Raw genomic sequence first — 18,130 nt, forward strand, 5'->3', positions numbered from 1 at the left:
TCCACAAAACATTGATTTCTGAACTCATCCTGAGTTAAAACATTAGTATTGTTGTTTCTAAATGATTATGAACTTGTTTTCTTCGCATTAGAGGTCTGCAAGCACTGCATCTTTTGTTATTTTGACCATTTCTCATTTTCTGAAAATAAATGCAAAATTTAGTGCTTAGGCTGGTTTCACATTTGCGTTTTTTTGCGCTGGAAAAAAACGCATACCTGCGCATGCGTTTTTTCCCCTATATTTAACATGGGTGCGCATACCTGCGCGCTGGCATGCGCACGTATGCGATTTTCATGCGCTGCTTTTTTTGGGGTGTGCGTTTGTATTTTTCAGACGCAGCATGTTGCATTTTTTGGCCCTGCAAAAAAGCGTATGCGCACGTTTTGCGCTAAAAATGGCCATTATAGCCTATGGATGCGCATACGTGCGCATTGGCATGCTTATGTATGCGTTTTTTTGCACATGTGTTTTTTTTTTTAACATTAGTTTAGACAATGGAATTTAGGGGTTTGGGTTAGAGTTAGGGTTAGTTAAGGGGTTTAGGGTTAGGGTTAGGGTCAGGGTTAGGATCAGGGTATGGTTTGGTTAAGGGTTAGGGTCAGGGTTAGGGTATGGTTTGGTTAAGGTTAGGGTATGGTTTGGTTAAGGGTTAGGGTTAGGGTCAGGGTTAGGGTATGGTTTGGTTAAGGGTTAGGGTCAGGGTTAGGGTATGGTTTGGTTAAGGGTTAGGGTATGGTTTGGTTAAGGGTTAGGGTCAGGGTTAGGGTTAGGGTATGGTTTGGTTAAGGGTTAGGGTTAGGGTATGGTTTGGTTAAGGGTTAGGGTCAGGGTTAGGGTCAGGGTTAGGGTATGGTTTGGTTAAGGGTTAGGGTCAGGGTTAGGGTATGGTTTGGTTAAGGGTTAGGGTCAGGGTTAGGGTATGGTTTGGTTAAGGGTTAGGGTTAGGGTATGGTTTGGTTAAGGTTAGGGTCAGGGTTAGGGTATGGTTTGGTTAAGGGTTAGGGTCAGGGTATGGTTTGGTTAAGGGTTAGGGTATAGTTTGGTTAAGGGTTAGGGTTAGGGTCAGGGTTAGGGTATGGTTTGGTTAAGGGTTAGGGTATGGTTTGGTTAAGGGTATGGTTTGGTTAAGGGTTAGGGTTAGGGTATGGTTTGGTTAAGGGTTAGGGTCAGGGTTAGGGTATGGTTTGGTTAAGGGTTAGGGTATGGTTTGGTTAAGGGTTAGGGTTAGTAAAGTCATGGTTTGGGTTAGTGTGAGGGGCCACCTAATGTTTGGAAAAAACGCAAACGCGGTAAAAACGCACTAAAAACGCTTACAAACGCATAAAAACGCTGCGTTTTTTTCATGCATGCTCATAAAAATGCTTGAAAAAAACGCAGCAGTTGTATGCTTTTGTATGCGTTTTTTCAATGCGTTTTTTTGCGGGAAAAACGCGCTGCAAAAAAAAGCAAGTGTGAAACTAGCCTTAGAAATTCGAAGACATGTTATCAGTAGTTTAAAGAATAAAAAGAGCAATTTACATTTTATTCAAAAATATACTGTACATATAAAGAGAAAAATCAGACAAAATTAAAATCTTGCAGTGGTTTTTTAATTTTTGCCAGAGCTTACTCACTTGAAAGTTGGGAAAAAATACAACAAAAAAGACTAAGATCAGGCCTTTTACTAAATATTAACAAAAAAAACAAAACCGGTTTATGCTTGACTACTGTGTAGAGCTAAAAACCACTCATTGTACATTTAGACACAGCTGTTCATTGGTACAAGTGTCTATGCCTTGGTACCGAAGCTGAGAGTTTGTCACTGCTCCTAAGGATGCCCACTCATTCTTCTACCTAGAAAACCGCTTTATGAATAGTAGGGGAAATTTTCCCAGTGGTGGGAAAAATAAATCGTTATGAAAATTTGAATAGGTTGCAAGAATATTTTTTTTGCTGTAAACTCAAAATGATACCACTTAAACTTCTAAAAGAATGGGTAAAAACGTGAAATAAAAACGTAAATGAGACATATGACTAATACAGTATGTACGGTACATACAATGAAAAATGGTTTCCATCATTTCCTCAAAGAACAGTTCACTACATGACATAACAAAACTGGTATGACCAAGTCAAGGGACCCATTATATGCAAGTAATATTGCGGTTTGTAAATAAATGGAATTAATCAGTGTAATGTGAGCAAGATTTATTAATACAAAAGAATGTACATAGGGTATATAAATGTAGCTATTGGGAAACACTTGATATTAAATACCTTGCAAAATTTAAATTCTATTGTAAGACCTGGAAATGTGTCTTCTTGTGGAATGTTGAAGAAAACGGAACCACTTGCATTAGTGTAAGCTTTAATTACAGAACACTGTTCATTTCAAGGCCATTTTCTGCCAATATCACAAACAAAAATAAATCAGAAATAAAGCCAATTGCAGGCCATTAATCAGCAATCTCAATCACAGGAATGAACGCACTTAGCTTTTTAAGTCAAGTTTTAGATTAACCGCTTATGATAATGCCAATTAAATCTTTACAATTGTCCATTAAATCACAGGTGTAATTTACCTTAAGACGTGTGCACAAAGCCGGCCGTGACACACCTAATCCCTACAGTTCCATATTTCGGAGACCTAGGCACTCTCTGTGACACAGCAAATCTCTGCAAGGCACAGTAATCTTCCCCTAAAAGAAATGTTTATAGGACCAGGCGCATGAGCCCTTAAACTTTAGAAATGTAACAGGACATCTACTAGAGTTAGGCAAATTTAATGGTGTGCAAAATGAGTACTTTTAAGAATTATTTTCCTGTGGAAATGTTATGTGTCACCAGGTTTTTGCCACCTAATCAGAGTGACAATGTAGAGACAAACCTCAGTTCCACTTACTGGGCTGCGTGCTGTAGTTTTGATAAAGTCCTGCTGATAAAACAGCGATTTTAACACTGAAAGACTATTGTACTTGCTGCCAAATAGTCAAGCATATTCATCAACTCTGTATAACCCCACCTCCGCCAATGATTGGCAGCTTTCTGAGTACACTGTACATGGGCATACAGCTGCCAATCATAGGTGTGGACGGGGATACACAGAGCTTAGCACTCAGAGAACTGCTAGATCTGAAGCGAAAACAAGGATTTTATCAAAATGACAGCAAGCAGCCTAGTAAGCGACATATCGCTGGAAGCAGGGACTCTGTTTCTACAGTATGCTGCTCTCAGATGACGTATAAAAAAAATGGTGACAGATTCCCTTTGAAGTCCATAGGGATCTGTGTAAAATGGATGAAACATGGAAGACATACTTTGTACTTTAGAGTTCCATTGTAGGTTCATCAGTTTGATAGATTCTCTTTTAAAGGTTGTTACATCTTCATAAATGGTTAAAATTGGAAAGTGTGTGTATAAAAGAAACTTTGTTCTTGAGAAGTTTTAATAAGAGAAATGAGAGATTTTTAATAATAATAATAATAATAATAATAATAATCATCATCTTTATATAGCGCCAACATATTCCGCAGCGCTTTACAGTTTAACAGTTTCAATGCTTTAGTTTAAAGCTTGTTAGGCAATTTCCTAGGCATGGAGCTTGCACTTACAAGCCGTTTGTCACACAGCTTGCAAGCGATGCTCTGAAACTGGATGGACTGTTAGATCCTGCTACCTCTGCTGTCAGCATTGTGGAGCACGCAGCTCGGGACGGCAGCATGGCAGAACTGTAAGTTTTCAGGAGTGCACCATACCCCGACAATCAGGAAGCCAGGAGGCAGATGGTGGTGTACGTATAAAGAAAAACATGAGAATCCATATTACATTTTGGTTTGGCCAAAAGATGAATTTGGAATGGATAGAAACATATTTATATACCTAAATACAGAGATTGCTATATAATCCTCCTGGGGCTCATTTCTGAAAACTTTGAGGGGATTACCACAGGAAGAGAAAAAACATATATTCACTGCTAGAGAAAAACAAATACACTTATAATCTGGCTTTATGCCAAAATCAACATTTTTTTTTAAATGGTTTCTAAATAGTAAGCTGGATTGTCCTTGGTGCATGCTTTACAGGTGCAGATCAATGTAGTTCTGGTCTTCTCAATAATGTCTGATTGGTTGGGGTTCGACATCAGTCACCCCCGCCAACCAACTGCTATCGGTGTCTGCAGCAGACGGCCAGAAATGTTCACTTGCGGAACTGGACATCTTCTGACAGTGGCTACGGCTGGGTACTACACATACGCCTCCTATTCAAATTAATAGGAGGTCTATGTGTAGTACCCTGCCGCGACCACTATCAAAAAATGGAGCAGCTCTGCAAGTGGTTCCAGCCAGCGGCCACCGCCACAGAGACCTGCTGATCAGTGGGGGTGCCCGACCGATCAGACATTGCAAGTTGCAAGTGTGACCCCGGCCCTAATGTGAACAACTGACCGACTTACAGTGTCTTGCAGCAGATTTTCAGTGTTTTTTCAGAATGTCAAATTTGACCATCTAGGATCAAAAATGGAGAAGTCAGTGTTTTTTTTACAGACCCTCGGATGATAAAAAGCACTGTCACGAGAAAGGCCTGTATACTATAATGAGTACATGTCCTATTTGTAAAAGCACAGATGTCTGAATGAGACGTTAGACTGTTAAATAAATGTTATGGGTAAACCTGATTGTCTTTAGCTCAAGACCCTGATAATCCTAGGCAGTCTGGTTGCAAATATTTAACGAAGGCAGTGTATGTACAGCAACTTATCAGTTTAAAAAATCATAGCCCACAGTATTAAAGTAGCGGTCTAAAATTAGAAAAAAAAAAGTGTTTTCTGATTTTTCAGGATCAGGGCACCTCTAGAGTTATAGATTCCACAGCAAATACCAATCAAAAGCAACGGAGCTGCAACATTCCCCATGACCAAGAATGTGTTACTCTGAAAGTGCATAGCAAAGTAAACCCATGTTTATCAAGCTTCATATTAGCAGATGACTCCAGTGTGAAAAATACTGAATTCACAATAGTATTTAATAAGCCATCGGTTTAGAGTTATCCCTCATAAGGCTATGTGCACACGTTGCGGATTCCGCTGCGGGTTTTTCCGCGCGGAAACGCAGGTAAAACCGCTGGTAAAGTGACCAGCGATTTTCCTGCGGATTAGCCTGCGGTTTCACACCTCTACTATGTTAAAGGTGTGAAACTGCTGCGGAAACCGCACAAACAATTGACATGCTGCGGTTTGTAAACCGCAGCAAAACCGCGCGGAAAAAACCGCAGCGTGAGCACAGCGTTTTTGAAACCCCATAGGGTTTCATTGTACTGTACCATGTCTGGGGAACTAGTGCATTTCCGCAGGCCCAAAACCGCAGCGGAAACGCAGCAGAATCCGCAACGTGTGCACATAGCCTAAAGGAAGTGGTTCCCGGGCAGGACACATTTTTGTTTCCCCCAGTTCAGATGCATTTTACAACGATTTCCACTGCAGCTACATAGCAAGAACTTGCGAACCAACTGGGCTCATTCCCAATAAGTTAAATAACAAAACTGAAATTCGGCTACAAACATCAACAAATGAAATTAGGTTTTCTGCTTTTGTATATTTACAGTGCATGATAATTATTACACAACTCCAGTGTTACTGGAATACATGGAATGAAAGAAAGAAAATCTTTTTACCATTTACAAACTAATCGATATCATGCTTCTGGAAAACATCTGCCTTTTCCAATTTAGCCAAAGAAAAAACAAAACATACATAATAATAATTAAAATAATAATAATACAATATAATATTATTTATAACAAAAGTGAACAGGCTGCATTTTAATACAAAATGCCTGGAACAAGTGCATAGCATACAGAATAACAAAAACATTATACAGTGACAAGGCTGAAGTGACACGGTATCAAAACTGTACAAATCAGAGAATGACGTTACTACTTACACAGCTCATTAATGTCTACAAAAACGTGAACACTTATATTGTTCAGCTGGCATCATAACAGTAGTGGTTTGACCATTTTGTGTGTTTTTGCGTTCAATAAAGGGAGTTGTTTGCACATCCTCTACTTTGAAATGCATCATTGTTTCGTTCTTTCAAGATCATGCTTTTTCCTACAATGAAAAAGATGCATTAAAAAGAGAGCAGCGAGCGACCTGTTCCTTACCGTATGAGAAGGAAGCCAACTATGCCATACAACATATGATCTGTACATTAGTTATCATTTTCACACCATAAATGGGTCTACCTCCTGACAAAACCCATTTATAACAAACATGGTTTCATAAGGAAACAAACAATTGTAAATCTTAAAGTGGCTCTTAAAGTGGTGGTCCGAAACGAATATTAATTTTACTCCCACATGTCTATTTATTGATTTACAATAATAATCTAATCTCTTTTTTTAAAGTCCCGATCATTTCCCCTCTAATGTATTTTGTTTTTTATTACATTTTTTTTTGTTATCTACGCTACGGCACTTATGTTTTGATAACATTTCATTTGAGAATTCACAGTGCATGCTGGGATACTCAAACAGGACATTACATGAGGTCAGGGAATGCAGTCACTGCTGCAGTCTCTGTCCTCACACTGAAATTAAGCACGTTTACTCAGCACTAGTGATGAGCGAGTATATTCGTTGCTCGGGTTTTTCCGAGCATGCTCGGGTGTCCTCCAAGTATTTTGACGTGTGCGGAGATTTAGATTTCGTCGTCTCAGCTGCATGATTTGCGGCTGATGGACCGGCTGAATACATGTGAGGAAGGCCTGTTTGTTAAGGAATTGCCACATGTATTCAGCCTGTCTACAAGTCACAAATCATGCAGCTGAGACAACGAAATCTAAATCTCTGAGCATACCAAAATACTCGGAGATCACCGGAGCATGCTTGGGAAAACCCAAGCAACAAGTATACTCACTCATCACTACTCCGCACCCGTTAGATGGTCACTTCTGACGTATGCCAAGTACAAGCTCCCTTGTCACTGGGCAATATTCTTTTCAATGTACATATTGAGACTGCACTCCCTCACTGGCTCTACTGAGAAGTGACAAGCTGGCAAGAGAGCACACTGTCATGCGGAAAGAAAGCGGTGAGAAAGGAGAGACGAGACCAGTCCCACCCCCAAAACAGACGTCATTTTCTTGGGTCAGGCTGGATACTGCTCTCTCCTTACAATGCACACTGAAAGTGAACTCTCTTGCTGGCTTGTCCCTTGTCATTGGATCTGGTGAGGGAGCGCACTGTCACTGTGCATTGATAAAAAATATGCAAATTGATAAGGCAGCTTGTACTGATCATACATCAGAAATGCCAACTGAGGCATGCTCAGTAGAGCTGGGACTACCCAGGCCCCTGAAATGAGCATCACTGAAAATGCTTCATTTTAGGTCATTTGAGTATCTCAGCATGCACTCAAAGACTAGCTCACCCTTTCAAGGAACAACTGGTACAGAAGCCCGGGATTGACGACACTGCTCAGTGCCCAGTGAATGCAGGAGAAGGAAAGATTCAACTTCTGATCTAGGTATATGTGAAATGGATTCCTATATTACTAAAAAGTTATATATATATGACAAAAGAAAAGAAAAATAAATGCACACCAACAATCTAAGGTGTGAAAGAGAGTACTTGGGGTCTCATGATTTTTTTTTTCTTTTGGTCACATTTTTAACTTTTTCCTAATAAAAGGAATTCATTTTACATATACATGGATCGAAAACTAGATCCTTCCTTCTTTCTGCAAAAAAAAAAAAAAATAAAGCAGATAGGGAGCAGGAAGAGACTTTTTAATTAAAGTCTATTAGAAAAGCAATTACCGTATTTTCCGCTTTGTAAGACGCACTTTTTTCCCCCAAATTTGGGGGAAAACGGGGGTGCGTCTTACAAAGCGGACATGCCTTACCTAGGCTGTGATCAGGGGCGTCCGGCGGTTGCTGGCCGCTGCTGCTGGTGTCTCCTGTGCCGCGTTGTGTGCCAGTCGATGCCCGGGGCTCTGCTGACATTGTGCGACAGGCCAGAGCCCCGACATTTCCTCGGTTCCCTGTGTGCGCGCTGTGGTGCCGGTAAAAAAAAATGGCCGCCGGTGCCATTTTTTTTTACCGGCACCACAGCGCGCACACAGGGAACCGAGGAAATGCCGGGGCTCTGGCCTGTCGCACAATGTCGGCAGGGCCCCGGGCAGCGGCGGGCACACAACCCCGCACCGCTGGGCACCGGCCAGCAACCGCCGGACAAGCGGAGAAACCCGGCAGCAACACAAAGACCCTGCAGCAGCAGCAACAGCACACATCGGAGCCCCCCTCATCCCTGAATGTGGCCTGCAGCATCACTCCACGCCTGCCTCCTCCAGCAGCGAGCCTAGGAACCCGCTACACTGCAGCCACCAACCCCGGTAAGCAATAAGATGCAAGGGTTATAAGAGACACCACCATTTTATTAAAAAATATTTTTTTCTTATTTTTCTCCTCAAAATTTGTGGTGCGTCTTATAATCTGGAGCATCTTACAGTCATGGCCAAAAGTATTGACACCCCTGCAATTCTGTCAGATAATACTCAGTTTCTTCCTGAAAATGATTACAAACACAAATTCTTTGGTATTATTATCATCATTTAATTTGTCTTAAATGAAAAAACACAAAAGAGAATGAAGCAAAAAGCAAAACATTGATCATTTCACACAAAACTCCAAAAATGGGCCAGACAAAAGTATTGGCACCCTCAGCCTAATACTTGGCTGCACAACCTTTAGTCAAAATAACTGCAACCAACCGCTTCCGGTAACCATCAATGAGTTTCTTACAATGCTCTGCTGGAATTTTAGACCATTCTTCTTTGGCAAACTGCTCCAGGTCCCTGATATTTCAAGGGTGCCTTCTCCAAACTGCCATTTTTAGATCTCTCCACAGGTATTCTATGGGATTCAGGTCTGGACTCATTGCTAGCCACCTTAGAAGTCTCCAGTGCTTTCTCTCAAACCATTTTCTAGTGCTTTTTGAAGTGTGTTTTGGGTCATTGTCTTGCTGGAAGACCCATGACCTCTGAGGGAGACCAAGCTTTCTCACACTGGGCCCTACATTATGCTGCAAAATTTGTTGGTAGTCTTCAGACTTCATAATGCCATGCACACGGTCAAGCAGTCCAGTGCCAGAGGCAGCAAAGCAACCCCAAAACATCAGGGAACCTCCGCCATGTTTCACTGTAGGGACCGTGTTCTTTTCTTTGAATGCCTCTTTTTTTTCTCCTGTAAACTCTATGTTGATGCCTTTGCCCAAAAAGGTCTACTTTTGTGTCATCTGACCAGAGAACATTCTTCCAAAACGTTTTAGGCTTTTTCAGGTAAGGTTTGGCAAACTCCAGCCTGGCTTTTTTATGTCTTGGGGTAAGAAGTGGGGTCTTCCTGGGTCTCCTACCATACAGTCCCTTTTCATTCAGACGCCGACGGATAGTACGGGTAGACATTGTTGTACCCTCTGACTGCAGGGCAGCTTTAACTTGTTTGGATGTTAGTCGAGGTTCTTTATCCAACATCCGCACAATCTTGCGTTGAAATCTCTTGTCAATTTTTCTTTTCCGTCCACATCTAGGGAGGTTAGCCACAGTGCCATAGGCTTTAAACTTCTTGATGACACTGCCACGGTAGACACAGCAACATTCAGGTCTTTGGAGATGGACTTGTAGCCTTGAGATTGCTCATGCTTCCTCACAATTTGGTTTCTCAAGTCCTCAGACAGTTCTTTGGTCTTCTTTCTTTTCTCCATGCTCAATGTGGTACACCCAAGGACACAGGACAGAGGTTGAGTCAACTTTAATCCATGTCAACTGGCTGCAAGTGTGATTTAGTTATTGCCAACACCTGTTAGGTGCCACAGGTAAGTTACAGGTGCTGTTAATTACACAAATTAGAGAAGCATCACATGATTTTTCGAACAGTGCCAATACTTTTGTCCACCCTCTTTTTTATGTTTGGTGTGGAATTTTATCCAATTTGGCATTAGGACAATTCTTTTTGTGTTTTTTCATTTAAGACAAATTAAATGAAGATAATAATACCAAAGAATTTGTGTTTGCAATCATTTTCAGGAAGAAACTGAGTATTATCTGACAGAATTGCAGGGGTGTCAATACTTTTGGCCATGACTGTATAAAGCGAAAAATACGGTAGATTATTACAATAGATATACATTTAGGATTAAAATCCATATCAGTTTCGGACCACGCCTTTAACCTTTTATCATGATATACCTTTACCTAGATATGTACAGTCATGGCCAAAAGTATTGACACCCCTGCAATTCTGTCAGATAATACTCAGTTTCTTCCTGAAAATGATTGCAAACACAAATTCTTTGGTATTATTATCTTCATTTAATTTGTCTTAAATGAAAAAACACAAAAAGAATTGTCCTAAAGCCAAATTGGATATAATTCCACACCAAACATAACAAAGAGGGTGGACAAAAGTATTGGCACTGTTCGAAAAATCATGTGATGCTTCTCTAATTTGTGTAATTAACAGCACCTGTAACTTACCTGTGGCACCTAACAGGTGTTGGCAATAACTAAATCACACTTGCAGCCAGTTGACATGGATTAAAGTTGACACAACCTCTGTCCTGTGTCCTTGTGTGTACCACATTGAGCATGGAGAAAAGAAAGAAGACCAAAGAACTGTCTGAGGACTTGAGAAACCAAATTGTGAGGAAGCATGAGCAATATCAAGGCTACAAGTCCATCTCCAAAGACCTGAATGTTCCTGTGTCTACCGTGCGCAGTGTCATCAAGAAGTTTAAAGCCCATGGCACTGTGGCTAACCTCTCTAGATGTGGCCGGAAAAGAAAAATTGACAAGAGTTTTCAATGCAAGATTGTGCGGATGTTGGATAAAGAACCTCCACTAACATCCAAGCAAGTTCAATCTGCCCTGCAGTCCAAGGGTACAACGGTGTCAACCCGTACTATCCGTCGGCATCTGAATGAAAAGGGACTGTATGGTAGGAGACCCAGGAAGACTCCACTTCTTACCCCGAGACATAAAAAAGCCAGGCTGGAGTTTGCCAAAACTTACCTGAAAAAGCCTAAAACATTTTGGAAGAATGTTCTCTGGTCAGATGAGACAAAAGTAGAGCTTTTAGGGCAAAAGCATCAACATAGAGTTTACAGGAGAAAAAAGAGGCATTCAAAGAAAAGTACACGGTCCCTACAGTCAAACATGGCGGAGGTTCCCTGATGTTTTGGGGTTGCTTTGCTGCCTCTGGCACTGGACTGCTTGACCGTGTGCTTAGCATTATGAAGTCAGAAGACTACCAACAAATTTTGCAGCATAATATAGGGCCCAGTGTGAGAAAGCTGGGTCTACCTCAGAGGTCATGGGTCTTCCAGCAGGACAATAACCCAAAACACACTTCAAAAAGCACTAGAAAATGGTTTGAGAGAAAGCACTGGAGACTTCTAAGGTGGCCAGCAATGAGTCCAGACCTGAATCCCATAGAACACCTGTGGAGAGATTTAAAAATGGCAGTTTGGAGAAGGCACCCTTCAAATATCAGGGACCTGGAGTAGTTTGCCAAAGAAGAATGGTCTAAAATTCCAGCAGAGCATTGTAAGAAACTCATTGATGGTTACCGGAAGCAGTTGGTCGCAGTTATTTTGGCTAAAGGTTGTGCAACCAAGTATTAGGCTGAGGGTGCCAATACTTTTGTCCGGCCCATTTTTGAAGTTTTGTGTGAAATGATCAATGTTTTGCTTTTTGCTTCATTCTCTTTTGTGTTTTTTCATTTAAGACAAATTAAATGAAGATAATAATACCAAAGAATTTGTGTTTGCAATCATTTTCAGGAAGAAACTGAATATTATCTGACAGAATTGCAGGGGTGTCAATACTTTTGGCCATGACTGTATATATTGTTTTTTCATCCATATTCAAAATCCACTGTATAAAGGTTTACCAGATGCAGTCACCATCAGAGGGAGCATGGGAGCTTACTGCATACAGTATTATCATGAAATGCAACACAACAGTATGCAGTATGCTCCTAACGTCCTCCTAGTAGCACTGCATTTTTAAATCTACATTTATTGATGCAATTTTTAGCTCTTCTGCATAAAACTGAAGATCCAGCCTCTAAGATAATAAAGACCTTGAATTGCTCAGAATTTTTAACTTATTTTGAGTAAATCAATTACAGAACAAAAGGATCCTCAAGAACTGACAATCGCCAAGATCTACTTACTGTATGAAAATGTCAAGTGCTTTCAAAAATATTTTTAAATTAGGAATCAATTAACATAAATCTGGCCTTCAAAGTACCGGAGTCAGATTTTATTTTAATCCTCCATCGCTGGTACTAAAAATAGTACTAGGTGACTCAGATATGCTTCTGTGCAAGTTGGGATTTTGGCTATGTCTGTTTCTGCTACGCACAGAAGAGAACATTATGTTGCAGCCAACCACCTTACATTTATGGAGTTGCCTTAGATGTACTGTTTTGTAATGGGCCCTAAATGTCCCCTTATTACTGTATGTTTTTTGACAGATGTGGCAAGTTATTGGCATACCAGATGGGATATTCGAGAAACTTTGGTCAACTCTACTGACCAAATTCAAATTGTGGTAAAGTTCTTCCTGTGGTATAAAGTGCAAGCCTTCAAAGTTTTCATCCCTATCTTCCACTGGTAGGTTACCTTCTTCACTACCGCCATCCGAGTCCCAAGAGGAATGTGAACTGCTTGCTGACTTGACGCTTGAGGTTGTGCTCAAATCCAACACAACACTGTCATTCACAGGATCTGTACCAAAGCTGTCCAAACAAGGTTCTCTGATCTTACTCATGGGATAAACCAGACTCCCTGTCCGGTTCATTCCTTTGAAGATCACAGATGTCTGTCCTGGGTTTTTTAGTGGGGATTCCTGGTAGTGATTGTTGGCCATGTCTTTCAAAAGATAAGGAAAATTGTAAGGGCTGTTTTGTAGTTCCAAAGCATCTCTGGTTAGAAGCTTATGATGAAGATTAAGATTAGAACTGTGCCTGAAAGACAAAAGAAGAATTAAGAAGGAAGTCCCAAAAAAATAGAGACGGTAACTGCCTACTTTTAAATGTATTATGGAAAGTGTCATCTCGACCTTAAAAGTATGTTTCTTTTTCTGCAGGAACAGAAAACAAAGTCTTTATACACAGTTATGTTAGAAAGTGACTAACAATGAGTAAAGAATTTTCACCAAGAAATTGACTACAGAATGCCACCTTCTTCCACATGTTCATAAAATTGCACTTGATAGAAAAGCATGTGATCAAAGCTATCCATCAGCCTCCTCCAATTGAAAAGTAAAAGGAGATGGAAGTTTCTGGTTGACTGCGCTCCTGCTGGAAAAGTAGTCTGTACACAGTGTGATAGTATTTAGTAGTAGGTTTACAAAAAGGTTCAAGTTTGTACCAAACTCTTTAAAAAATAGCTGTATTTAGCCTATTTTTGAAAAGGAGTTTGGTACGAACTTGAAAACGTGTATTAAAATTACTATTACATACTACCACAGCACGAAAAGATTATTTTTCCAGCAGCAGCGCAATCAACAGGAAACGAACGTCCATTTCTTTCTACCCCCAGGAGTGACTCCAGCAGCTCTACGGGCATACAATGGAGTTGTGACATGCACAACCTGGTCAGGTGAGCACCCTCCAATTTCCTCTGCGTGCGCGCATGTCTCTCTTTTTTTTTTTATTGGAGGAAGAGAAAAAAAGTTTTCCCATGGGCAGTATTTCTTAATTGGATGAGACTGTAGGTCTAACTATGAAGTAGACAGTGCTATTGTGTCCGATTAAATAGACGAACAGCAAAGGAACACAGATCAAAGTTTCCTATTCTATACTTTGTCCCATTGAAGTCAATGAATATACCGATATTTAGCCCGGATATATCTAAAGAAACAAATGTACACATGCAATAAGATAAATGCAGTCTGGATGTTCTATGACAGTAAACTAATTATGGCAAAACACATAAAATAAACTTTTCATATTTAGTAAATGGGTCTTTACCTGTCTCTGCTTCTCCGAGAAGGAAAAGCAGCATTGCAGCCATCAATTGTACATAAATGCATTTCTTTTGGATGCACATTTTTGTAATGCATTTTAACACTGTATGGGTTTTTAAATGCCTTCTTACAAATCTCACAGTGGAAACGGTTTTCATCCTTGGATATATCTAAGTGCTGATCTATGTCTGAAGAGTCACTCAAGCCAGGGCCTTTGTTCGATATTGCACCAAAAATGCCCCCATTAAAAGAGTAATGCCGAAATTCAAGACGGTCTTCAGAATCAGAATGTTTTGGCTGTTCTTTAATATAGAGGGAGGGGTCAGCCAGCTGCCTCACAACGTTAAAGTGGTTTAAGTGATCATATTTATTTTCACTAGAATCTACTTTCAATGCCGGCTCTTGAGTGAAGGGATGAAATTCGTTCTCAGAGTCAGAAGATGCATTGTCATAACTTTTATCCATTGCAGTTTCAGAATTTTGTTCATCCCCATTTTGGGACTGGAAAGGTATTGAAGAATGCATATTATCTCGGTCATGTCTACCTAGACTTTCAGCGGAGGTCCCTACATTTGTGTCTGAGTAATCAAATACAGAGGAATCGTCTTTATTTGGCGAGAGGTCCTCTTCAGAGCTGATGTTTTCTGTGCTTTCTGTTGGGGTATCGACAGATTCTTTGTGGATCTTAATAGGCATGCTAGATTTTCGAGATTTCTTTTTTGGCATGATATCCAAAAGATCTGCAGAAGCCATCTTATCACTGACTGATGAAGAGATGACTGGTAGGGAAGGAAGCATGCCAGGAGTATTGGCAATTTCAGCTGGAGTAACGGGGCTTCGGTAGAAAGGTAAAACTGGTTGAACTGTTTTCAAGTTAGGAATGAGAACACAAGACTGTCCAACATTAGGCAAACCAGTTGGCATCTTTGAGTCAGTGTTATGAGTTACATAGTTATTAGGAGATCTGTTTTCTAGGCTCGGACTTTTTAGTCCCAGCCTTTTGTGGTCCTCAGATACAGAGATAATTAAACCATTCCTAAGATCTTTATCTCTATTATTCCTATTCATTGGCATATGAAGACGTGGGTTGGGATTAGAACTGTGACGATTTCGGCTACGTAGTGAACTAAATACCATATTGCAGCCCTCTATGGTACACCTGTGCTTTATCTTCAGATGCACTGCATTGTAATGTATCTTTAATGTTCCCTTGTCATAAAAGGTCTTTTCACAAGCAGTACAGAAGACACGGCCCTTTCTGGGTCCAGTGCCATTTCGTTCAGCAGTATTCAGTGTATTTTCGGGAGAGACTGAAGTCATCTCATAGTTTGTCAAGGTGTTGTGTGAACTGGAATCGCTTAATGGGCTATCATCTTCTGCTTTGGTGACGACATCCTGAGCACTTATGTTGGACTCATTTTCTATATTAAATGATGCAGAACTAGAAGTCAAGAAGCTGCTTTCAGAGAATGATATATGGGCATCTTGTTTGCCATCACTCCCTCTATCCTGGATTCTTTCAGCAAATGGCCTTTCAGGTGGTGAGCCTATGAGAGGGGGAGGCACCGGGCTAAAAAATTGAAATGGTAAAGTGAAGGCCATGTTATTGATCATGTTCTCAAATGGATGTATGGAAGATGGAGACACTTTCTCCAGCGGGTTAGGAACTATAATAGGACTGTTCCTGGGGTTGCTGCTTTCAATAAACGTTCTGATGTCAGAATTTGCCCGAGTGCTGGGAACAAGTACGGAGTACCCTTCCTTCTCATGGATTGCCATCAGTTCTACAATTGATTTGGTTTCTCCAAATCGAAGAAACTGCTGCAATGTGGCTAATTCTTCTTCTACAGTCATTATTGACCAGTGATCCAATACTTTTCCAGATGCATCCTAAAGTCAATGTTGTACAAGAAAGAAGAGAAATAAAGAAAAAAAAAATCTGTTAATACCCATTAATATATATATATATATAATTATACATATACATACTACATACATACATACATACATACTATACAAGCTAAAAACTTATGGACAATTGCAAGAATGGGAAGCTATTTTACAGCGTTTTATCACTTTTCCCAGATGAAAAAAGAAAGACAAACACTGATCAAGGTTTTTTAGGCTTCTCATATCAAACAATCTTTGAAAAACTGACTGCATGCGGATGCCATATGAGTGCTGTCTGAATTTTTCAAGGACTGAAACTTACATTGTTGAACTTACTCGAGAAACGGTTCAAAATTGTACAATCTCCATGTATTTATTGAGAACAGAGCGGAACAGTGTGAACAGTTCCATTTATTTATTTTTCTCACTTATACAGCGCTACTAATTCTACAGTGCTTTACAGATGTCATCATAGACTATTACAGGCATGTGTCTATCTAAAACAGATACAGAACTTGTATGAGAAAAACTTATGTCTGGATGAGCTGTAAGGCAGAGACACATGTAAAGTAATCTGGAAACAATAATGTTAACCTGTTTGTCAGTCAGTAACAATTCTGAAGATTGCAAATGAAAACCTACAAAAAGGTTTAGTGCGCTTTAAAGGGAACATGTTAGCAACCAATTAAAAATACCCAGTATTTACCAGATTTTTTGGACTAGAAGACACACCTTTTAGCAAGAAAAAAACTTGCTAAAAAGTGTGCGCAACTAAGGGTACCATTACACATAGCGATGCACCAGCGATCCCGAAAACGATATGGATCGCTGGTGCATCGCTAAGTGGTCGCTAGTGAGCTGTCACACAGGCAGATCTCACCAGCGACATCGCAGGGGTCGGGGGTCGCTAATTACCTGTCAGACGTGGCGATCCTGCGTCCTCCCACTCGCGTCCACATGTCGCTCGTCGTCACAGCAGGAAGCGCCGCAGGAAGCTGACGACGAGAAATGATCCAGGACCTTCTCGCGCGATCAGCGATAACCAGCGGGGGAGCCGGTCGGAGGCAAGTATCACATGTAGCGATATCGCTAGCAATATCGCTGCTACGTCACAAAATTGGTGACTTTACAGCGATATTGCTAGCGATATCGCAGTGTGTAACGGGGGCTTTAAAGTCTATTGGCAGCTATGGTCAAGGAGACCATGGACAAAACATCCTTCCCCATTACTGAGAAAATTTCTCAATCTCCTCCTGCCCTACAGTAGAGGATAGGAGAAAAAGCTACCAGGATCTGCACATATGCTGTACATCCTGAGTAGCTGGAGGACCTTGGAGGCCATGTGATCAATTACATTCCTGGAAGAAAATACAAAATGTCGCAAAGTATATAGAGAGTGTGTGCGTATATGTGTGCACTGCAGAGAGCATCCATAATGTGTGCGCTATAAAGCTTGAAGTGTAGAATGCAGAGAAACAACAATAGATCCATTACCTCCCTATTCTACCCTAGTGCATTAAAAATATTGATATTGAAACATCCACTTCTTTATACCACAGGGGAATTTTTTATTAGTAGTAAATAGGAAAAATATTTTCTGCTGTCAAAAACAATTATATTTTAGAGTAATGTACATCCTACAATCCAAAAATATGGCAAGTGCAGCCAATGTAGTAATGTGCAGATAAATAGCATTTTAAGTATGTGCAGCATTCTAATTGGAAATGCTGCTGCAGGGAGAAAATGAAGTTCCATTCTCCCTGTAGCCGCTCGCTTCCAGCCATTGTGACAGCAGCAAGTAAATGAAAAGTCTGCGCTCAATACATGTGAGCACACTGTAATCACTCCCCATACAACACAGCATGTGTGCAGAGCAGGTCAGTCAATGACGAGGGGGCATCATTAACTGACCTCCTGTGCTCACATTACATTGTGCTCACTCTTCAGTAACCACTTAGGCCTCTTTCACACTTCAGTTTTTTTGCATCAGTCCAAATCCGCCAAAAGGACGGATGGCGGATCCGTTTTAGTACTGATGACAACGGATGGCACCCGCCCGTTTATTTGACAGATCCGACAAATGAAGAATGAGAGAGCGAGAGAGAGAGCGCGAGAGAGCGAGAGCGAGAGCGAGAGCGAGAGAGAGAGAATGAGAATATTTTTTTTTGTCCGGCAAAATGTCTGTTTGGAGGATCCGCCACAGAAAAAAACGTTGCAAGCTCCGTTTTGAAA

At 40.7% G+C, this 18,130-nt stretch overlaps 1 protein-coding gene across 21 annotated transcripts in view; it reads right to left on the reverse strand.

Moving 5' to 3' along the window:
• Positions 1-5,550: 5,550 nt before the first annotated feature.
• BNC1 (basonuclin zinc finger protein 1) overlaps positions 5,551-18,130 on the reverse strand; it is a 329,666-nt gene continuing 317,086 nt past the window's right edge. For 19 of the 21 annotated variants that reach the window (XM_073568538.1, XM_073568541.1, XM_073568550.1 and 16 more), the window contains 3 exons: positions 14,013-15,898; positions 12,535-13,004; positions 5,551-6,088 (listed from right to left, as the gene is read on the reverse strand). In XM_073568538.1, coding sequence (XP_073424639.1) covers positions 6,012-6,088; positions 12,535-13,004; positions 14,013-15,898 — 2,433 coding nt within the window. In that variant the 3' untranslated portion in view covers positions 5,551-6,011. The remainder of the gene's footprint in view (positions 6,089-12,534; positions 13,005-14,012; positions 15,899-18,130) is intronic. The other 2 variants (XM_073568532.1, XM_073568530.1) reach the window with 2 other exon arrangements.

The sequence above is a fragment of the Dendrobates tinctorius genome, unplaced genomic scaffold (assembly GCF_039654945.1).
Source record: "Dendrobates tinctorius isolate UK_male_01 unplaced genomic scaffold, ASM3965494v1 ptg000022l, whole genome shotgun sequence".
NCBI classification, from domain to species: Eukaryota; Metazoa; Chordata; class Amphibia; order Anura; family Dendrobatidae; genus Dendrobates; species Dendrobates tinctorius.